This window comes from Cervus elaphus, chromosome 16, assembly GCF_910594005.1.
Source record: "Cervus elaphus chromosome 16, mCerEla1.1, whole genome shotgun sequence".
NCBI lineage: Eukaryota > Metazoa > Chordata > Mammalia > Artiodactyla > Cervidae > Cervus > Cervus elaphus.
Genome location: NC_057830.1, coordinates 7,026,114 through 7,049,894, shown reverse-complemented (window position 1 = coordinate 7,049,894; position 23,781 = coordinate 7,026,114). Strand labels below are relative to the sequence as shown.

General features: G+C 51.8%; 1 protein-coding gene across 1 annotated transcript in view; it reads left to right on the top strand.

Annotated features, from left to right (window-relative positions):
* PAPPA (pappalysin 1) overlaps nucleotides 1–23,781 on the top strand; it is a 253,037-nt gene that overhangs the window by 207,053 nt on the left and 22,203 nt on the right. Inside the window, exons 18-20 of the mRNA XM_043927830.1 lie at nucleotides 6,865–7,012; nucleotides 12,047–12,156; nucleotides 22,723–22,794. Of these exons, the coding sequence (XP_043783765.1) occupies nucleotides 6,865–7,012; nucleotides 12,047–12,156; nucleotides 22,723–22,794 (330 nt within the window). The remainder of the gene's footprint in view (nucleotides 1–6,864; nucleotides 7,013–12,046; nucleotides 12,157–22,722; nucleotides 22,795–23,781) is intronic.

Genomic DNA, 23,781 nt, shown 5'->3' with positions numbered 1-23,781 from the left:
GCTGCATTGGAATTCATTTCACACTCCCCCGCTAGATTTGGGGGCTTCCCAGGTGGCTCAGATGCTAAATTGTCTGCCTGCAATGCGGGAGACCTGGGTTCAATCCCTGGGTCAGGGAGATCCCCTGGAGAAGGGAATGGCAACCCACTCCAGAACTTTTGTCTGGAAAATTCCATGGACGGAGGAGCCGGGTGGGCTACAGTCCAAGGGGTTGCAAAGAGTCGGACACGACTGAGCGACTTCACGTTCACTAGGTTTTGCGATCCCTGAACACAGCTTTTGCCTTCCCTGTGTTTTCAGCACTGGGGACGGTGCCAGGCACCTAGTAGGTGCTCAGAAAGTGACGGGGCTTGAGAGCCTCCTCGGACATCCAGGCCGGTCTCCCCGTTTTCCAGCTGAGACAGTCCCTCAGCCACCCAAGGTGATGCAGCTGGTGTCAGCTGAATCAGAATCGGAGCCCAGGTCCCCCGACTGTGGACAATGGGCAGAGTGAGTCCAGGAGGCAGTCCCTGAAGGGGAGGCAGGCTCAGGGCTTCTGTCTGTGTACCCGAGTCCTTCCCCTTCCTCAGCTGCCAGGGACGCAGAAGCCAGGGCCGGAACAAGCAAAGGCCAGAGATTACCATGGCCTCACGCAGCCCATCAACTTCCCTCTCGCTCCCTTACATAAAACTGTTGCTAACAGTTACCCAAACGGCTGAGCCAAATACTATTCTGGCTGTGGTCGTGTTATCAAACTGAAACCCAGTCTGCCTGGGGCCTGCCAAGTACCTTTCATGGCCAGTTTGTATTTAAAGGAGAGGAAAATGTAAATTTATCAGACGACTCACGCGGTCCTGTTTGGCAACTGGCGGGGAGGCCAGACGCTAAGGAGCAGGGTATTGCTTGCCGGCTAAGGAATGAGGGAGCGTGTGCCAAATGGGCTCCTAATACAATTGACGTTTCTAGTTTGTGCTGCAAATGAATTTCCTCTACCCTCAGACCAGGGGCCTGGGAGCCAAATCTAGTATTCACCTCAGATCCCCTCTCGCTGCCTGTAAACATAGTCAAAACGTACGGCGCAGAGTATCTTGAACAGCGCGTATATGGAGCAGGAATTATTTGCTTTCCAAACAAGCTCCAGATCCTGGCAAGGGAGGACAGGGGCTGTTGAAGGGGAGGTTCGCATACTCCTTCCCACTGCTACTAAAAGCAAATGAACAAATCAAACCTCAACTTCATTCATTCCTAGGGAGCCACTATGATGCTGGATCCAGACTCGGAGTTTGAATCTTGGCTTTACCACTTACTAGCTGGTAGACTTGGGCAAGTTATTTAACTCTTTACGCTTCAGTTTCCTCAGGCATAAAATGGGGGAGGGGAAGTAATTCTGGCTACCTCTTAGTTTATTTGTGAGGATAAACTGAGGCCATGAAAGTAGGGCTGCTGCTGCTGCTAAGTCACTTCAGTCGAGTCCGACTCTGTGCGACCCCAGAGACAGCAGCCCACCAGGCTCCCCTATCCCTGGGATTCTCCAGGCAAGAACACTGGAGTGGGTTGCCATTTCCTTCTCCAGTGCATGAAAGTGAAAAGTGAAAGTGAAGTCGCTTAGTTGTGTCTGACTCTTCGCGACCCCATGGACTGCAGCCCACCAGGCTCCTTCATCCATGGGCTTTTCCAGACAAGAGTAGTGGAGTGGGGTGCCATTGCCTTCTCCGTGAAAGTAGGGCAGGTCTGTGGAATTGTGCAGTGTGCAACCCCGGCACACCCCCCACACATATAATGCCTTCCCAAGCAGGGGCAGCTTCTAGGTTCAGGGTCGTCACATGCTTGCCCAAGGATGCAAGGTTTCCTAGAGGAAGTCAGAGACATCCCAAGCCCATACAATATTAGAAGTGGGCTGGACCTTAGGGTTTTCCCACTGCAACCCACTTATTTTATAGGTGGGACCACTGAAGCCCAGAGAGGGGAAGCATCATACCTCAGGTCACACAGCAAGTTAGTAGCAGAGTCAGATCTCCTAGCCAAATCATTGCACAAACCACATCTTCTGCCCAGCCTGACTCCTGCAGCTGCGTGGCTACATGTCACCCCTGTATCTCCCTGGGAGGAAGCAAAATGCACGTGAGGCCATTGACTAGACACAGAGGCAGATAATAAATAACAGCTGCGATTTATTGAGCATGTACTCCATGCCAGTCTGGGCTAAGTGCTTTGTACGGACATTTAAGCCTCACGGTGTCTGGCATCACTGTCCCATTTTGCAGATGAGGAAGGTGTGGTTCGGTGAGTTAAGGTGTTTTGCCCACCTTATAGAACTAGGAGGAAGTCCAGGCAGAACTGAGATTGCTGTTATCAGGTCAGGCTGCCTCCTTCGTATCTTGTGGTTCACTGTGTAGTTCTGCCCTGATGGTTGGATGGCATCACCCACTCAGTGGACATGAATCTGAGCAAAGTCCGGGAGATGGTGAAGGACATGGAAGCCTGGCGTGCTGCGGTCTGTGGGGTCACAAAGAGTCGGACACGACCGAACGACTGAGCTGAATTGCTCTGTTGCTGTCATATTTCTCTGCCATTGTTTTGTTTATTTCCATTTCTGCTAACTAGAAGCAGTGCGGGTCTCCCTGTCCGCGCATCCCCCAGCCTCTCCTCCCCATCTCTGCGCCCCGGCGCTGTAGTAAAGCACAGAGGCTTACAGGGAAAAGCCTGGCTCCGGCCCTGCCGCCTCCCGATTCTGGCGGCTGCCATTTCTCAAATGCGGGTAATGCTTGGGCTGATGCTAAAGTTCCCTTTGAGACAGTGCAAGAGAGTAGTTAAGAGCTCAGCTAACCCTTAGAGAGCCTGATCTGTGTGTTAAGCTATAAATGCCTTCACATAGCCTAACTCACTGAGCCCCGTGATGACTTTCTCAGGCAGCGAATTCCAGGCTCATTTAACAGGAAACCAAAGCAGAGAGAAGTTAAGGAGCTTCCCCGAGTCTGCACAGTGGGAAGGTTGCAGAGATGGAACTGGAACCTGGGACGTTTGACTGAAGCCCAGACTCTTAACCAGCACACCAGCATCATTTAAAAACTTACCTTTTCACTTCCTGGCTGAGCCTCAATTTTCAAATCTGTAAAAAGGACATGATTTCCGCAGTAACTGCACTGTTAAAAGCATTTTTAACTTCTTATAAAACACTGGGCATGTAATAGATATCTGATACCATATTATGTGCTTTTGGCTTCTTGTGGACCCATGTAGCTAAAGAGGAGCTGAGAAAGCACAGTATGCTTCTTTTAAATTTTTACGTATTTATGTATTTGGGGCTGTGCTGGACTTTTGTCATTGCAGCAGCTTCTTGTTGCAGAGCATGGACTCTAGGGCACGCGGGCTTCAGTAGCTGCAGCCCAGGGGCTCCGGAGCACAGGCTGCATGGTTGCAGTGCATGAGCTCGGTTGCTCCATGGCAAGTGGGATCGTCCTGGATCAGGGCTCAAACCCGTGTCTCCTGTATTGGCAGGCAGAGTCTTTACCACGGAACCAGCAGGGCAGCCCCACACAGTATGCTGTTTTGCAGATGGAGACACAGGCGCAGAGAGACAAGACGCTTTGCTGAGAGATGCTCAGCCCTCTGGCGTTAAACTTCACCCTAGCATGCAGCACTGTGCATTCAGAGATGTACCGTGGGTCCCCTGGCCTCCGGTCTTCCCAGATTGGATCCTTAGTGTCAGTGGGTCCAGTGGGTCCTCTGGCCTCTGGTCTTCCCAGATTGGATCCTCCATGTCAGTGGATCCAGTGGGTCCCCTGGCCACTGGTCTTCCCAGATTGGATCCTCCATGTCAGGCCTTCTGTGGTCACACTGGGCTCAACCGCGTGGCTCTGCTCTGAGCATCTGCACCCAGGTGATAGGCAGGCCTAAGTGCACCCAAACCTTTTCCCAAAGGAGGACATGAAATCCGGAGTGGCTCCGGGAAGTCTGCCATGTAGAAGCCACCAGCAGGGCCAGAGGTGTGGTGGTGGGAATCAAAAGAAGTGTGCGGGAGAGACAGGTGACCACAGACTCGAAGGAAGGATGTGTGCGTAGCAAGAGAAGGGCCTGGACGTGTCATCTGGATCCCACTCTAGAAGCCCTGGCTGCCGGCCCTCGAGCAAGCCTGGTTTGAAAGTGCAAGGTATCTTAGCAGAAGGAGTCTATCCTTTGTGACGCTGCTTCAGTCAGCAGCAGAAAGCGCCAGATGAGCTGGGCAGGAGGGAGAGAGACCAGAGTCAGCAAGACCAGAGCGCCTTTATGCTCCCCTCCTCTGTAGTGGCGCCTCCCCGGCATGAAATTCCCTGCGCAGATTCCAGCCGGTCCTAATACATTCTCTGTTGCAAACCCAGCTCCCAGCCAGCTCTGGCCCACGCAGTGCTGAGGTCTGCAGCCCTTCAGGGGCTGGAGGCCAAGTGCACCATAGGCCAAGGCTCCAGGAAATTGGGGTCAATTTCCTACTCCCCCGAGGGCCCAGTAGAATCACGGGGCCTGGGGCTCTGGGAGGGAGAGTCAGGGTTCTCTGAAGCCATAGGAAGTTGCCTAAACTTTCCCTGTGCTCACACGGAACCTCTGGGTGGACTCAGCCATCACCCCACAGCTGTGGGCGCGGATGGGCCACCCTTCTCCGTGGCCACAGAGGTTTTCACCGCCACCAGATCCTCCTCATGCTGGCCCACGTGAGGCCCAGAGAGGGGCCCCTTGCTCTCTAAATCCCAGCTCCTTACAGCTGTTTTCTCAGACAGGGCAGCTTCAGCCTGCATCAGCCCTTTCCAAGAGTTTGTTTTCTCATGCATACACTTGTTCGTTTATTCGTGTATTCACTCATTTCTTCATTTACTCATTTATTCCCTCATCCATGCATTTCTCTTCTTATTTTTTAAACAAATTCACCCCACATCTCTGTACTTATTCACTCCATCTTTTGTTAAACAGTTCCTGAATGAACAAAAATACCTATTGAGTTATGTGTGAATGGGCCAAGTGGCTGGGGCCTTAATAGTGCTGTGGAAGGCCCCTGGGGGTACAGGGGTGACCCAAGAGGGTACCATTTAGGACGGAACAGATGATACAGATGCAGCGGGTGTCAGAGACCTTCGGCTAGTGCAGTGTGCAGGAGGGGGGTAGCATTAGGACAGGATGCTTCTGCCAGAAAGTTCCATGCCTGTGTTTGGACAAGGGGGCAGGGGCGGGCGGTGAGGGGACAGAACAGACAGAAGGTGGAACATGTGCAGAAGAAGCCTGGCCAGGCGGAACCTCACGTGGGGCATTTGAGAATGCAGGCAGTGGACGGCGCTCAGGGTTGGCGGTGGAGCTGTGGGGAGCTGGGAGCTGGAGAACTGGGCAGAGTTGACCCTGAGAGGGCCCGGGAGGCCTGAATGGGAGCTGAAGGGCTTGAGAGGAGTCATTCCACAGATGTTTTCGCTGGTGGAGCACGGTCAGCTCCTCTGGTCTCATGTAGAGTTTCTTTTTTTTTTTTTCTTTATCATAAACTTAAAAGAAGGGGACAATATACAGCTTGTTCTCAGATAGGTGGACTCCCTGTGCAGAAAGGGTTAGTGCCTGTGGTTCTCCATTTTCCAGGAGGTAGAGCCCAAACTTCATAAGTGGATGTTTAAAGCCCCTACCTGCCTGACAAGCTCATCCTGCCCCATGCCCTCCTGCTCAAACTTTCTCATGCCCTTTGGCTTCCACAGATGTTTTGTTTTGCCTGATTCTACGTACATACCCTTGAAAACTCTTTTCCATCTGTCACCTCCTCTCAGAAACCTTCCCTGCTTGCCCCTCACATCCCGTTACCCTCCCCATGTGCACACAGCATGGTCACTGGGCATGGTCATGCTGATGTGGGTGACAGCTCTTGCCAGCTCTCTGGGGCAAATACTGGCTTACTTCACATCTGGACCCAACAGAGCTATGCCTAGAATGGACGCTTAGGAAGGGTCTTTGGATTTGGGGATGGTTCTGAAATTTCAGCAAAGCTGGACCTTCTTCTGTTAGAATGTTAGTGGAAAGTGGCTCATTTGCCTATGGCTTTGCAGAAGATTGAGAGATGGGATATTGCCTGTTTTAAAGACTCGGAGGGAGGGAGCATGTAGAAGCATCCTCATGCTACCATCCCGGTGCCATTATTGCTGGAATGGAATGGAGTTGAAGGAAGAAAGGAGGGAGGGGAAGGGAGGCCTTGAAAAGAAAGCTTCTCAGGGGGCTGGGGCCTAGGATTTTTTTTCTCATCGGTTGAGATGAAATAAGCTTTGGAGCATGCCTGGGGTGAAAATGAAAAGTGATAGTTGCTCAGTCATGTCCAGCTCTTTGTGACCCCATGAACTCTAGCCTGCCAGGCTCTTCTGTTCATGGGATTTTCCAGGCAAGAACACTGGATTGGGTAGCCATTCCTTTCTCCAGGGGATCTTCCCGATGCAGGGCTCAAACCTGGATCTTTTGCATTGCAAGCAGATCCGTTACCCTCTGAGCCTTGGTTGTGTGTGACTGCCTCCTAACAAATGGCTCCAAGACCCATGCTTACTCACTGTACATATTGGGGTGCACCTGGTCCCCTATATTGTCAATTACAAAAAACAAGCCAGACAAACTCCCCTGATTGGACTCTCTGAAAGAAGACTACTCGGATGTAGGAAACCTGGGTGTTAAACTCTTCAAAATGCTCTGAGCAAGTCTCTTCCCCCACTGAGTCCTCAGTGTCCCCATCTGTAAAATGGAGACATTGCAGTGACTCTATTGGAGGTTGGCTGGGTTTGCACCATGGTGAAGAACTTGTTTTGGAACACTTTCAGGGCGCTGCGGAGATGAAACATTGGGAGGCTTCTTGTGCAGAGGGTGGGGTCTCTCTCGGTCTGACTGTGTCTCTGTGGCGTGCAGGGCCGTGGGAGCAACATCATCCACTGCCGGAAAGATGGCACCTGGAGCGGCTCCTTCCACGTCTGCCAGGAGATGCAAGGCGAGTGCTCGGCCCCAGACCAGCTCAACAGCAATCTCAAGCTGCAGTGCGCTGAGGGCTATGCCATAGGTACGTTGCCGTGGGTGGTGAGCTATGCATGGGAGCGGGGGGTGTGCGTCCTCCCCAGAACTTGAGGCTTGTGTCCTGCTGGGGTAATGGGCACCTCTATCAGTGCGAGGCACTGGGGAAATGAAGAGGAATGAGACCAGACCCTGTCCTCCCCGGAAGAGAGTTCAGGGCACGGATGTCAGCAAAGCAATGTTGGGTGGGTGTGTGGGATTACCCTGGAGGACAGAAACGTTGACTGGTGCCTCCGGGGACACAGGAAAGGCTGCTTACACAGGGATTCGCCAGAGCTCTTTGGGCAAGAAGTGACATTCCAGACAGAAGGAGTCAGCGTGGCAAAGGGAGGCAGGTGTGAAAATCCACATCCAGTTTAGGGAAGCCGTAGTGATCCAGCGTGGCTGCCTTTGTTGGTAATCTTAAAGTATGTGTGATGCTAATCCTTCATAATCCCGGCCGTGGGTAAGTGCTGTACCCAGCTCTCTAGAGATGGGATCTCTTATCCTCTCGATAACCTTGAACAGATGAGGAAATTGAGACTCAAAGCAATGATAGAACATGCCTGAATCCTTAGACCACTCCACTAAAGCCCAAGTTCTTTCCATGGCTTTTCAGTTGCCTCCAAAATAAGGAGAAACAGCTTTTTCAAAATATTCTTTGCCTGGTCATGGGCTAGCTCACCAAGTGAAGGGAGACAACCTGGGGTTTGATGCCAGGGGTTGGCCTGGTGGAGACCAGACCAGGCGTCTGGACAGATACATCAATCACAGGCCCACGGCTTTCTGGGGAGCTGGGCGCACACGGAGTCTGACCTCAGTGCAGGGCAGTGCTACTGACCTCTTGGGCGGATTCCTTAATTGACCATGATGAAAAGCCCAGGGAATTGGATGTCCTTTCTCGTGGCCAGTGTGATTTATGGGACAATCACCAGGGATGTCTGGAGCAGAGGGTTATCTGTGCAGACACTCACTCCCAGCCACACAATGTGTTCCTCACCCTGACGCGGTTATCGTTTCATGTCCAGAAGGGAGGCCCGCGGCTGGGGAGCAGGGGGGGAGGGGGCCTGATCACTTCCTTTGAAAGATGGAAACGCAGAACCTCGCACAGAGGTTCTTCAGCTGAACTTAGAGGAGGGATCAGACCTCCCGCATTAGTGCTGGGTGGCTCAGAATACACCCAAGGGCATGGTTCCCCCCCTGCTGATTCCCAAGGTACTTTAAGATCTAATGGAGTCACTGATCCAAAGGACCCTAAGCAGGAGGGTGGCAGAGGGGGGAATCTCATCAGGTCTGCCAATATCCGTGTTTTAGAAAGTTGGGGCAGCAGGTGGAGTGATGACCAGTAGCCTTGGCTGCTCCATCCCAAGGCCAAGGCTATCCCCATCATTCCTGAGGGATGTGCCTGGCTCTGGACACTTCTGTCTGTGATGGGGCCCCTGCCCCTGACTCAGTCAGAACACGCACATGAATACTCCGTCACACTCATGCCTGGCATTGAGCAACCCTGGAAGAAAAAAAAAAAATCCTGATTGAAACCAGACCGCCTGCATGTCTACGTCCACCGATGCTTTCAAGCACATTTATTCACGTATGCACAAACAAGCAAGCACGCACGCATGCTTAACAACCAGACGCAAACGCGCCCACCATGCGGTGAGCTCATGCCTAGCATGGACACATCAGCCAGACCCCACCCAAATGCGTCACCCGTAAACCTGCATGCAGCTCACACACACACACGTACACAGACACATCACATGGCCGCTTTGTACCTGTTGTATGTGTGCAAGTCACAGACACTCGCAAAGCAGCCAGAATGCCTGGCTCTCTGCTAGCCAGCAGACTGGTCCAGAGGTGGTGGGGGGTGAGCCGGGGTAGTGGTGACAGGAGCGTTTCCTTCACCCCCTGAGTTTTCTCACGGTCCAAGCAGAGAAGGAAAGCTGTGTGTCTGACGCTGAAGCCGGAATCCCCTTCTCTGCCTCTGTACCCCCTTTTCTCGCCGCCATGCCCATGTGGTTTTATGAGCATGGTCGTGGGGCTGGGGGGCTGCTGGAGGGGGTTGAGAGAGTAAAAGCCCCCCACCCTGGGGGGCTCTGAAGGAGATGCTGAAGCAGAGAAAAGAAAAGCTTCCCCCCACCCCGCCCGATACTCCCTGCTTGTTCTCCTTACATCCACTCCCTGGGCTGAGCCCTCCCCAGGGAGACATCACCTCACCAAGGGAGAGGGACCCCGACCAGAGGCCTCCTAAGGGAGGGCAGGGTGAGGTGGGCGGCCGGCTTGGGGGCTGGGGCCCACTTTCTGGAGCCGCTCGGAGCTGCCTCCAGGCCCTCCCCGAGCAGCCTGGGGAGGCCTGCGTCCCCTCTCAGAAGCTCCCAGAAAGTTGGGACAGCCACCGAGGCCGCTGCCACCTCCCGGCTCCTCCCAGAAGGGGGAGGCGGGGGCCCGGTGAGATCAGCGCTCTGTAATGATGCCAATTAGGGCTCATACATCACAACGCGCTGCCTGGTCCTGAGACCCGGCACTGTGGCAGGGGGAGGAGGGCAGAGCGGAGCCCGCCGCCGGGAGAGAGGGATTGAGGCATGTCTGCTGCACAGGGCAGCCGTGGCCTCCTGGGTGGACCAGGTTTATTTATTCCCCCTTTTGGGGTGAGCAGCCTTTGTCTGTTTCTCAGAGGTGGCATCTTGTTCCTCCAAAAAGATTTTCCCATCAGAGCCTGGCTGTGTCCCTGTTCCCTAAAATCTGTAGAATTGATCTCCTGATAGGGCCAAGGGACCCCCAGCTCGGACTCTCAGCTCGTCTTTTTGTGTCTTTCTGCATGTTGCTTTTCTCTCTGCTCACTCTTCACCGCGCTTTGTCCCCTTCCACGGCCGCCGCCTTCTCTTCTCTTCCTTCTGTGTCTCCACTGTATGCGTCACGGGGTTTGGGAGCCGGAGAGGCGTGGGCTTTCATTCACGGCCCCCTCCTCACCAGCTCTGGGACTCAAGTGTTGCACACTTCACTCTCTCACCCCCGAGATGCGTGTGAGGACCCTGGTCTCAAGGGCTGGGTGTGCAGGGGGATGAGTGGCAGGTGAAAGCCAGCTGACCAGACCAGAAATACCCCCCACCCCTGCCTTCTGGGCTCAGGGGCCCCGTATTTAAAGTAAAGAGATTCTAAAGATTGTCCCGGATCTGCCATTCCACCCTGGCCCTCTCTTCAGACTTTGTGACTCGCTTTGATCGAAGAGAATGACAAGACGGCAACAGAAGGGCCCTGATGAACTATATGCACATTTACAAATATCTATATATGCACATATATTTGCATGTATGCATATACATATATGCATTCTGTTTTTATACATACACACGTTTGGAAGGGAGACTTTGGACTGGCTAACAGTAGAGGATATTTTTCAAGAAAGTTGACTCTCGTAAACCATTCAGTGTTCAAGGGTGGACTTGACACTAAGGCAGGGGAATGACCTCCCTAGGACTCTGCTCAGATTCTGACATGTCCGTTCTTTGTCCATATGAATGATGACCTTTCTGGAGTCCTGGGGATATCCCATGGGATAAACTTGGTTTTAAGGAGACTTCAGAATCACTGAGGTCAGGACAGAGAATGAATCAGTCATATTTCCATCATCTTGCCCACCCACAGCTTGAAGGTCAACTGGGGAAGTGCCTGGACCAAGGGCTTCTGTGTACTGACCCTGTCTCTGTTGGTCGTGGTGCCTTCACTGACTCACTGCCTGATTCATGTTTTCATTCCTTTATCTACTTATTCAGTCATTTATTGACCCACTCATTCATTTATGTACCCACTTCCTGCTCTCTGGGATACCTAAATGCCTACTCATCATTCATTCATTGTGCCGTTCATTCATTCACTCATTCATTTCCTCAGCCATCTGTGCAGTTGCTCACTCTTGTCTCTTTCACTCACTTCACAAATGTTTATCGAGTGCTGCCATCCACCATGCCCAGTGCCAGGCTCCGGGCATAGAAAGGGGCATAGATAGCACTGGCCTCATGGAGTTGCAGTCGAGCAGGGAAGAGAACTTTTGGTACAACAGTGACAAAGTCTGTGATGGGGGCCTGTAAGAGGGTTTGGCCTGTCAGGAGTGGAGGTCTTCTCCAAGCAAGGGCACTTGGGTTAAGGTCTGAAAGATCGTTGATTGTCATGCACTAGTTGAAGAGGGGTGGGAAGGATCTTGAAAGCACAGAGGAGGGTGTGAACACAAGCCCTGGGGGGAGGAGAGTGTGGTTAAGACACTGATGTGGCATCCACATGCTCACCCTTCACTCGGCTGATGCCTGCAGAGCAGACCTTGTGTGCCAGGCGCTGCGTTAGGCTCAGAGAGGACGCGACCCCATCCTTACCCTCCTAGGGCATTACTGTAGCTGTGGAGAGGAGGGACGGGGGGTTACGGCCAGTGCTGGAGTGGGATTCACCAACGGCAAATGCTGCTCTCACTCAGCTGCAGAGATCAGGGCAAGCTTCTTGGAGGATCTGAAGCGGGCTTTGAAGAGCTGGTAGCATTTGACCTTGAGAAGGCCGATCAGTGGGACAAGTCAGGAGAAAGGATACACAGGGACAAAAGTTTAGAGGCCGTGACCTGGCAGGTTCCGGTGGAAAACCAAGCGCAGTCCGGTTGGTGGGTGTGTGTGAGGTGGTTCACGGGAGATAAGGTTGAGCAGACCGTGGGAGGCCATGGATGCTGGGCAAAGGGGTGTGTTTTGCACTTTGTCCTGGATGTGGGCCACCCCTGGAAGGGTTTCTGAGTGGAGGAGGAGTAAGACCAAGCTGGGCTCAGGGCCGATGAGCGTGGCGGTGGGTGTCAGCTGCACTGGAGACAAGAGAGTCGTCAGGGAGACCAGACATGGCCCTCCCGGAGGGGTGGGGGGGTGGTTCTCTCTTTCCCGCTGTCCCTGAAGGTGAGATGGCCCAGACCAGTGGGGCCCAGGGAGCAGTGGGGTCCATTCCAGTGGGGGAGGGGGCGGCCCCTGGCATCAGGAGACAGGGGTTGAGCCGCCACCTCCCTCTCTGCTTCCCGCAGGGTCCGAGTGCACCACCTCCTGCCTGGACCACAACAGCGAGTCCATCGTCCTGCCAGTGAACGTGACCGTCCGCGACATCCCCCACTGGCTGAACCCCACACGGGTACAGGTGAGTGACTGCGAGGAAAATGACCTCGCTGACCGTGTACACGCCCTGGTCCTGCGCAGTCCCTCTCCGTAGTGAAAGCATCTGACGGCCACACCCACGCTGCGGGGCGGGCACTGGTCCACCGTCATTTCTCCAAGCCTTAAGCATTTAGTCCTTCCCTTCTGGCAGCCCTGTGCCAAGGCTGCTACTCACCGTCCCACTGAATCCTGATGACGGCCAGGGAGTAAGAGGACGAGGCACCTCGCTTACAGATGAGGAGACTGAGGCTCCAAGAACAACTAGGGTGAAGGAGCAGGGAAGACCCCAAAGCTGCGTCTGCCGACGGGAACGTCCTCACTCATCGGGGCAGGCCTCAGGGCTTCTCCGGTAGAAGCTCTTGGACAGTCCGTAGACAGGGTTTCTGGTATCTTTCTCTTACTTCACTTGTGTGGTGGAAAGCAACTCATATGTGATACGGGGGACTGGTAATACTGATTGTGTATGGAGCATCTCCCGTGTTTGTGCACCCAACACTTAGCACACAAGTCGGTTTAGACCTCAGGATGGTCCCGTGGAGTGAGGGCCACCGTCTGCATCCTCTCCTCATGGACACTAGACCTCAGGGGTGGACGGTGGTCCAGTAGGAGGGTTCGACCCCAAGTCTGAGTCTGAGGGCTGTGCTCGCCCCACGGTGCCAGGCGTGTGTGGAAGGCCAAGTTCCCCTCAGAATTGGCCAGCCCCATGTTCCTACATGTCACCTGATCAATCAGGGCCCCCAGAGCCGACGTGGACCCCACTTGTGTCCTCCGGGGCAGCGCAATCCCTGTCGCCATGTGTCAGCTCTGGGCACTGGCTCCGCACACTGGAGGATGTGAGAGATGGAGACGGGGGCGCCGGGAAGATTCAGCTCTGTCTCTCCACCAGCCTTTCTGCTGAGGCGCTGGGAGGGCTCCCGTCTGCCCGCCTGCCCGTTGCAGATCCCGCTCGGAGAGCTGGCAGAACCTGATAGCACGCGTACTGTTTCCCAGACGAGCTGAGGGCTCGATGGCGAGGGCTTACTCAGCACTCCACGCTGGCTGACCTGGCCAGCCCCTCTGCTGACCCCGCACCCCAGGGCCTGCCGCCCCTCACTCTTCCTGTCTTCTGTTGCCACCCTCTGTCCATCTCCAACTTAGTGCCCTTTTCCTGCCTCTGTTTTCTTCTTCTTTTTTTTAAGAGTTTTGAGTGAAGTTTTATTTGGGGCAAATGAGGACTATAGCCCGGGAGATAGCATCTTAGATAGCTCTGAGAAACTGCTCCCAAGAGGTAAGGGCGAGGTCAGGATAGATGTGGTTTTGACAGAGAACACGCAACCAAGCACATATTTTTGCAGAAGATCCTGCTAATCTCATGAAGGGTCCACTTGTCAAGAGGAGCAGATGTCACTGCGAAGGATTTTCTGGATATAAGGAGATACAAGAATTGCCTGCGTCTGTTTTCACTGTTTCTCTCTTCCTTCTCCTGAGACCCCTATCACCTCTTTCCGCCTGCTTCCTGCCCACCTTCTTTGCCTCCATCTCTGTTGTCCTATCTGTCTGTGTCTCTCTGCTTGACTCTCCCACATAAACCAAGAGCCCACTGTTTCCCTGAGCTGGTGTGCCTTCATCCGTTTTTCACACTCAGCATGCTTTCCCCCACTCCCCACCCAGAGCCCCACATAGGATCTCACTGAGCATCCCGTATGCACACCCAGGTGCCCACACAGAGGCCATACGTCAGTCTCAAGGCAGATGGAGATCATCAACACACGCCCCTCACTGTACAGATGGAGAAACAGGATCAGAGAGGGAGGGGGCTGGGCCAGGGTCACACAGGAAGCAGCGCCAGGATCTTGACTGGGAGCTCGTTCTATGCCACCCCACCCTCCCTCAGCACCCTTCCCCCACCACCTCCCATGCACCAAAGGCAGGGGGCCTGCCTCTACACACAGCGGACACCAGAGACCTCTCTCACATCCCAGGGCCGGAGGTCTTCTTGGTCTGGGACCCAGACCAGGGCCCCCCACCCCTCTGCCCTCTGCCCGTCGACTGAATTCCACCCTCCCCTCCATGAGCCCCGGGCACTAAAGAGTTCAGTTATAATTCACGGTGAAATAAATCCAGGGATTTGAAAGTCTGCAAAGCCCCCCTCCTCAGTCGCCCACCCGCTGCCTGCCCACCCCCACCCCCGCCCAGGTCCCTGGTCCGCCGGCCCTTATTGATGCCGGCCTACCTGGAGAGCCGTAACGAGGTTCAGACCTCCACTGGTCTCGGGAGGCCTCATTATCCAGGAGGAAAAAAATGTGGTAGAAAAAGGGAGGAGGGCGAAGGGCAGAGATTGATGATTTCCAGGAATCGGGCAGAGACGCCGGCCTCCGCTGCACCCTTGCCCCCGGTGTGGCGAGAGCCGCAGACACAGCTGCGGGGCCGGCGGGGCTGGGCGGGAGCTGGCCCGGTCGCCCCTCTGCTCTCAGAGGATTTGCCCTGAGCACCAGCGCGGGGTGGCAAAGGGGCACGGCTCTGTGCCAATCACTGTCACGATTGTCCCCGTGTAAGAGAGTGAGAGCTGAGCCCTGACGTAACGAACACCCGCTGTGAATCCGGCATTGGATCAGACACCTTCCTGGCTTCATTTGCACTCCTGCCCCCACCACACACACACACACACACACACACACACACACACACACACACAACACAGGAGGTAGGAATTAGTCTCCCTTTCTTCCAGTAGAAGAAATGGCATCTCATACGTAGAAACCTTCTCCCTAGAAGGAACCGAAGAGAGATCCGGGTCCATCTGATGCTGCTGTTAACTCTAGCTGCCTACAGCCTCCATGGTAATAAAAATAAAGGGGAAATGTTTACCATCGCCTAAGTAGCTGACAGCCAGGTCTCCCCACAGACGCACCCTCTGACGTGTAGCACTTGCCCATTGCCGTGGTGTAAATATTCCCACCACAGCAGGCTGCTGGCGCTCCAAGTGACTGTCGCTGAACACAAGTCATAGGAGATGGGCGCCGTGGCCTCTCATGAGCCCCTGGGAGCCAGCTGCAGCCCACCCTGGGCACTCACCACATAGCAGGCTCTGCTTTAAGCATTAGACACAGGTTGGCACATGTGACAAGAACGAGGACCACCTAGGTAACTTGGAATATCGACTCTGAGCTCATGTGCAGGGTGAGGGGCCTTTGTGAAGGCAGGCCCATGCTCAGCGTGTTGACCCTGGCGTGCCCTTTGGGGCCCAGGGCACAGCAGATGCCCTTGTTTGCAGTGGCTGAGTCAAGGAACCAAGGTTCAAGTCTGAGCCCCGGCGGCTGCTTGCTGCATGTGCCAGAGTTTCCCCTTCTGTGAAACGTGAGCTTGACTGAAATCAAGAGTCACAGACTCAACAACCGATGGGAACCAGGCAGGTGGGATCAATGGGTGAAGCAGGCCAAGTGTGTCGCTTTGCATTCTAAATACTGAAGTGTCGTAACTGTATTGGTGTAAATACATCAGACAGAAAGATTAAAATAAAACAAATGCCCATGCATGTGCTACCCAAGCTAGGAAATAAGTTATTGCAAATGCAGTCACTTTCATACTGAGATAAAGCTTGCATGCTAATCTTAAGCATAAGGCTTGGTCAGTTTGCTGTGTCCACTCGTGAGGTCCAGATCGGGGTGGGGACCTTTACAGCTTTTCAGACAGTCCTCCCCTTTCCACGCCAGGCAGCGCCTCCTCTGCCAAGGTCTCTTCTGTTGGTTTTGCTTACTTTTGAACTTCATGTAGCTGGAATCTTAGCATATATATCCAGAGAAATGCTTGCGTAGCCATATGTTTTACCTTCAGAGAAAAACACGCTGTCCTTTTCCTTTCTTTCAAGTTCTCCCCCTTTTCAAGCCTCTTCACACACACGCACTGTGGAAAGCAGTGAAGATACAGAGAAACCTTCCTCTAATGTAATCAATAGGACAGTGCAAACTCTCTGTGATGGATGGAAATACACCTCGGGCTTAAGGCTGGAGAGGCTGCAGGGAACGGTGGGGACTGTGGTCAACCCTGGCTGCCAACGGGGGAGCCGCCAGCTGACAGTGACAGCGTGGAAACGTGGGCCCGGTGTGGCCAGATTGTCCCTGTTTCCTTGGGTACAAGAAATCTGAAGTCTTTAAAATGTGAAGTCTGTCATTTTTTAAATATGGGCAACTACTTTTGACTTTGAGCACTTTGTGCGCCACGCCAGACACTTCTGTGGGCTGTGTAGCCTGGGAGCTGTTGGCTTGCCACCTCTGGATGAGACACTCTTCCAGGCTGGAATTCCAGAATTCAGGGGGCAGCCCCTCCTGCATCAGCCCCCAAGGGGCACCTCCCGTCTGCCCTGCAGTCCCCCTGCTTAGGGTGCTGAGAAAGCTCCCCGGAGGGAAGTGCAGCTCACAACCTCAGAGGGGCGTAATGCCTCTGGGTAGCGAGGATCACGCCATCGACTCAAGGGACGTGAGTTTGAGCAAACTCCAGGAGATGGTGAAGGACAGGGCAGCCTGGCGTGGTGGGGTCACCAAGAGTCCAGCACGGCTGCGCAACTGAACAACAACAACAGCTGGGATCTTGGCTTCTTTAAGAGCTTCTGGAAAAAGGATGGAAGGGAGGAAAGAGAAGAGAAGAGAGAGGAAAGGAGGGCTGAGGAGGAGAGAGGGAGTCAAGGGAAGGGAAAGCACCGCGTACTGGCCCTCTGTTGTGACATGCGGGCGCTTTTTGTGAGGAATTCACTACACTCCGGTGAGATCAGTGTTATCACCACTTTACAGAAGAAGAAGCTGAGGTTCTCAGAGGTTGTCACTGCCCAAGGCACGTAACTTGTGTGATGGAATCAGGATTAGCACCCAGGACTAAGGCGGAGGCATTCTGTCCTACGAGACAACCACCTTACGTGCTATAAGCAATAAACAAGCGCAACACGTCAGACAAAGGATGCACAATTCATTCCTTGAAGAGAAGGCATCAGACTCTAAAGACCAGGGGTAGAATGGTTCTGAGTGAAGAGAGTCCAGTGTGTGTTTGTTCTGGGTGAAGACAAAGTCCAGTCTACCCAGTGCGTAGAAGGGGACATCCTGTGCCCTGCGGGGGAAGCCCGGAGGTGGGGAGATGTGTTCCGAAACCAGCAATGTCTCCTTCACTCTGGGATGCACTTATACAGTCCCTCATTTGGTCATTTATTCATTAACTCTTTCAACGAACATAGATTGGGTACCTCAAAATGGAAGGCATTCTTCAAATGAGGGATACAGGGTGGAAAATACCTAGGTTTAGGAGGGAAAAAAAAAAAAAAAAAAAAACATGCAGAAGAAAGCCAGAAGCTCAGTAACTGATAATAAAGGGAAAACAAACAACTTCTGCAGCAGACCCACAGAAGGTCCTATAAATAAGGAAAAATAAAGGAGAAAGGAGGGCTTGTCCCAGAAGACCTCAGAGCGCGTGTCAGGTCTGGGCTTAGAACAAGGAGGTTCTTCTAAGACTCTTTCTCACGTCTTTGGCTCTGCTTGGGTCTGTCTTCTCTGCAGTTCAGCTTTTAAACACTCTGCTTCTGCTGCATTTGTCTCAAAGCCCCTCCGTCTTTCTGAACCTTGGTCTTCCCATCTGTCAAAAGAGATTTTAGCTTACCGGTTTGGGAGCTAGAGGGTTTTGAAGGAGAATATAGTTTTCAAATTATAGATCTGGAAATAGGACAGATATGAGTTTAATTCTTGACCGTCGTTACCTATGCGTATGAGTTGGGGCAGGTTATTTAACTTCTCTGTACCTCAGTTTCCCCTTGTGTAAACCAGCATCAAAAATTGTGCATAAATACTGTATGATATCACTTATATGTGAAATCTAGAACCCATAGAGATGAATCTATATACAGAAAAGAAACAGACTCACAGATATAGAAAAAAAACTTATGAAAGGGGAGAGGGAGGGAGGCAAGGACATATAGGAGTATGAGGTTAACAGGTACAAACCACTATATATAAAATAAATCAGCAATAAGGATTTAGTATATAGCACAGGGAATTATGAGGCGGGAATGGCAACCCACTCAGTGTTCTTGCCTGGAGAATCCCATGGACAGAGGAGCCTGGTGGACTACAGTCCACAGGGTCGCAAAGAGTCAGACACGACTCAAGCGACTTCACACAAGCTCACAGGGAGTTACACTCAATATAATAACCTATATTAGAATATAATCTGAAAAGATAACTGAATCATTTTGCTGTACGCTTGAAAAAAGCACCTATGTCATATATATTATATATATGGACCTATATCATAGTTATGGTAAATGTTAAAGGAAATGAAAATTTTGAGCACAAGGCTTGGAGCATAACATGTGCTTAGTAGAGAGTTTTGTGTTGAGGAGGCGAGGGAAAATCGCGATGGAGCTGTTAGTGGTCCTGTGATGATGATATGGTGATGGGGCCATTGATGCTGATGGTGGGAGTGGGATGCTATGGTGAAGATGATGGTGCTGGTGTTACGGATGATGGTGGTGGTGATGGTCATTGCAGCCGAGAAGAAGAGACAGTCTGTTCTTCCTACGTAGCAAGGCAGGAAAGAAAGCTGTCTTACAGAGCCTAGTCTGAAAGGGCTCTGACTGGCATCAAGAGGAGCAAGGCTGACCTCTGTGGGGACCCATCTGGGATCTCCCAGCACATGGTGTAAACAGGCTAGTCTTTCCTTCAGCTCCTGCTGCCTCTCCCCTTTCCCAGTCCTCCTGGCAGACAGAGGGGCCCTGTCGGGAGACAGGTGGGGCGTGCAGCCCTGAGGAATAGTGGAAAATCCAGAAGACTTGGAAACATAAATAGGCTCATGCAGATAGTATAAAAGTCCTTTTTCTGAACTCACGTCAGGTAAACCTCAACTGACAGAAACTTGTACAACCACACCGAGACACTCCCACGGATGGATTAAATTAGGGCTCAAATAAACAGGGGGTGGGGATGGGCATCGAATCCCTTGCGGAGCCTGACCCTGCTGTTTTCTACTACTTGAGTTCAGTTCAGTCGCTCAGTCATGTCCAACTCTTTGCGCTTATTTTTTCGAATGTTGAACCATAGCCTAAATGCTCCTCTGACATCCCTGCATGTTGGCCGGGAACAGACGCTCAGACCCAGGGATGGAAGTCTTTTAACCCAGGGATGGGTTAAAACTTGCCAGATGATGAAAGCAGGTGGTCCCCTCCACTTCTGGCCCCCAGGGTTAGGAAGCAGAGGGGTGAGAAAGTAGCTGAGCTGGAAGGAAGGGACTAGACTTCTCACATTTCCTTCACTGGATCAACATGCATTTGTTTGCTGGGCTCCATCCTGAACCTCGGGGGTGGGGATGGGGGCAGGCAGAGATGTCTAAAACCAGGGCCTGCCCTCCTACCCGCAGCTGTTACTCCTGGATTAACCATTTCCACATACTTTCTCTTACTGCATCTTCACAACAAGCCTGTGACATTTTCAGGACCCATTTTGCAGATGGGAAAACCTAACCTCAGAGTGGAAATTTTAAGCCAGAAGTGCGACCATATCTGTCATGCCTCAGTGCTCAATCTTTCCCACACATCACCTTGTGTTTTAGGAGAAGGCAGACAGTGTCAACAGAGGCAGGAGGGGCTAAAGAGTAGATTTCACATTGTCAGACTGTGGTTGGCAGATCCTAAGTTAGGTTGTTTGTCCAAGATCTGTAATTAATTCAGTGCACATTAAACTGGTCCTCTAAGCTAGACACTCTGCTGGGCTTTGCAAATGCTTTTCTGCTGCTCTGGAAGAAAAAGTGAAATTATTAGTTGCTCAGCCTTGTCTGACTCTTTGCAACCATATGGACTGTAGCCCACCAGGCTCCTTTGTTCATGAAATTCTCCAGAGAATACTGGAGTGGGTAGCCATTCTCTTCTCCATAGGATCTTCCCGACCCCGGGATCAAACTTGTGTCTCCCACATTGAAGACAGATTCTTTACTGTCTGAGCCTCCAGAGGAGCCCAGGAAGACAAGTAAAGAAAACAAGTGTCCCTTGGTAAAATCACCTCTATTTTGAGATGGATCCATTCATAAATAACATAAATATTGACTGATCATCCTCCATGTACTAGGCACCATTCTAGGCATAGAAGACCCAGGGTGAACCAGAGAAATGGGGCAGAGAAGCAAGGCACCCAGTCCAACCTCAGCCAAATCCTGGAGTCACGTGATTCCATGCTCACCAGGAAACCCAATCACAGCTTTGCTCCCATATAGGTCTGCCCTCGGGGAGAGAATGGGCCGGTCACATCGATTTTCCACAGTCTGACCCTTGTGACTGTTCATTTCTTAATTAAAATTAATCAACTGGCACACTCTGCTTAGCCCTGACCGTGGATGCTTCAGTGGCTTCTCCCTGATGCAGAGTTACCTGTCATGACCAAGCTAAGCATTTGCCTCCAGGTTATTTTGATTAATTTTTTTTAAATAAATCATTGTAGGACCTCCCTGGCGTCCCATGGTCAAGACTCTGTGCTTCCAATACAGGAGGCATAAATATGATCGATATTCGGAAAGCTAAGATCCCAGATGCTGCATGGCATGGCTAAAAGATTAAAACTAGATAAATAGATAAACAAATCACTCATTGTAATCTGGCATGAAAAGTAGGTCGTCTATGGCAGAATAGAAAAGGGAGCTTCTGGGATTGCTACCTCAGCCCCAGTCCTGATGCTGTTTTATTTTCCTAGTTGTGTTTCTCTTTCTTTTTTCACCTCCTTAAAAAAATTACTGTGTTGGATTTTATGTTATGAGTCACCTTAAATCATTCCTAAAAAATATGCTTAGTTTCACATGTTGGTTTCTTCTCTTAACAGCTGTGGAGCTTGGGGAATTTCTTCTCCTTGTGACACAAGATTAATGCCCACCCCCACCCCCTGCATGCTGGTGAGAAATAAATAAGGAAATGAATAAAGTAAATAGCACCATAAGTGCACTCAATACATTTGTATTATAATAATAGCTTTATTAAGGATGGCTATAAGTAAATGTATATACATATACCTTAAGTTCTGCCTGAGGGGATTGGGGAAATCATCACAAAGGAAGGTAGTCCTTTTTTTTTAAATTCTAAATTTATATGCTATTTATTTATTTTATTGGAAGAGAAAGAGGCGACAGAGAATGAGATGGTTTGATGGCATCACCGATTCAGTGGACTTGAGTTTGAGCAAATTCCAGGAGATAATGAAGGACAGCGAAGCTTGGCATGCTGTAGTCCATGGGATTGTGAAGGGTTAGACACGACTTAGCCACTAAACAACAACATAGTTAATTTACAATGTGTTAGTTTCAGATGTACAGCAAAGTGAATAAGTTATACATTCATCCACTTCCCAGGTGGTGCTAAAGGTAAAGAACCCTCCTGCCAATGTAAGAGACATAAGAGATGCAGGCTCTATCCCTGAGTTGGGAAGATCCCCTGAAGGAGGGCATGGCAGCCCTCTCCAGTATTCTTGATTGGAGAATTCCATGGACAGAGGAGCCTGGTGGGGTACAGTCCATAGGGTCGCAAAGAATCGGCCACGACTGAAGCGACTTAGCACACCCAGCACTCTTCTTTAGATACTTTCCCCATATAGGCCATTACAGAGAATCGAGGAAGGTAGCCTTGCACAGAAACATAAAAGATAGCTAAAGATTCTCCAGGTGACAAGATGAGGAAGGGCCTGCCGTGGAAGGGAGCAGCAGGGCCAAGGCCACAGAGATAGGAGCGTGGGCGGCCTCGGGAATGGTGGTGGAGGCGGTTTAGTCGCTAAGTCGTGTCCGACTCTTGCAACCCCAAATGGAGAGCTGGCCTGTATGGCGGCAGCAGGTGGAAGCAGAAAGGGTTTTCTGCCTGTCCGGGGTTCCAAACCAAAGGTGCATTCATGCATCCTCCAGCCCACCGCTCTCAAACTGTAGTGTGTATCAGAATCATCTGGGAAAGCTTGTTTTTAAAACACAAGAGTCCCAAGTCCTGGCTTCAGGGATTCAGACCCCCTAGACCCAAGGCAGTGCTGAAGAATCTGCCGTTTCAGCGTGATCCCGTGTGATGATGATTAGGGTGGTCCTCAGCGCCGACTTTGGGCAGCCCAGTTCCATGCCTTGCTCCATCTCCCTGCTGCAGCCACACATTTGGACATGCATGTGCTCACGTGTGCAAGTGCACACATGCACACACACACACACACACACACTCTCTTTCTACCCTTCCTCCTTCCTCCCGCCTGATCCCCGACTCTGTCCATGGGGCAAACCCCAGCCAGGAATTTCCTGAAGTGCCTTTCCGATCACGTCCCCATCCTGCAGGCCTGCGTCTCCTCCTCTCGTATTCCTGCCAGAGAAATACAGAATCACGACCCCTACAGTGAACACAAACATTGTTTTCATCTTGGGGCTCCAGTTCAGGCAGGTACCTGGGCAAATTCTCCATGTAAATGCCAGGGTGAGGTCAGGACTCAGAAGATCCAAGAAGGGTACAGGGGCGTCGAACGCGGTTCCGGTGAAGCGATGGCTCCCTCGCAGCCGCAAACCCGTCTGAACCTCTTTCTCCCTCTCTCTGCAGAGAGTGGTCTGCACGGCTGGTCTCAAGTGGTATCCTCACCCTGCCCTGATTCACTGCGTCAAAGGTTGTGAGGTGAGTTTCTCAGAATGGTCCCACCGTGGTTGTCCCTCTTATTGTTAATCATGGTAACACTTCCTGTGCCTGCTAAGTGCTTTAGATACCCCTTTAACAGACTTCTTGGGTGGGAGTCAGCAGTCCTGTCTTACAGCTCATGAAACTGATGCACAGAGATGGCAACACGCACATTCAGACACACGTCGAGTGGCTCACAGTCAGGATTCCAGACCGGCTGTTTCTGGCTCCATGGAATATTGCCTCTGAAAGGGAGACAGGGAGTGAGCGAGTCCATATTGATTTAGCAGCTGTAATATGCCAGACATTTTACCAGCATGGACTCATTTAACTTTTCAGAACCACATGAGGAAGGTTTCTTTTTTTTTTAATTTCTACTTTTTCTGACACCATTAGCTGCAGATCACGTCCTTCTGCTCCACGTCTGTGTCATTCATGTGTTTATCAACTCCAAAGGAGATAGGGACACCTTATCCCAACCGCTTAGAGCTGGAGGCGGAACAGCTCCTCTGACCCTTCCGTGGAGCCATTCCCTGGAACTTGGCATTTTGGCGCTCTGTCCCTGGGTGTCAGCGATAAGCTTGGGGAGGGGCAGGGCCAGGGTACTTGGCCTGTCACCTGTGTTCTCAAGGGGGTGCTGTCCTTGGAGGTCAGAGACATTCTGTGCACCTCTGTGCCCACCTGAGTCTTTTCAGCTGGCATCAAAAGGAACCCCCAGATCCTGTCCAAGTGGATGTCCACATCTCTGTGGTCCCCTCAGACCCCTCTCAGGAAAAGCCAGGTGGAAAGGACTAGACTGCTCTAGAAAACTTTCTATTTGATGGAATTCTTAAAATGTCACAACCAGAATGCTCTTCTAAGTGATGGGGAGACTGAGACCAAGCTAGCAGACAGGTCTAATGTTTGATGGAATGCCAAACTGGAACGGCTCTTAATGTGATCTAGCCTCCTCGTCTGTTGGGTAGACTGGAAGAGGGCTAGAGGGGG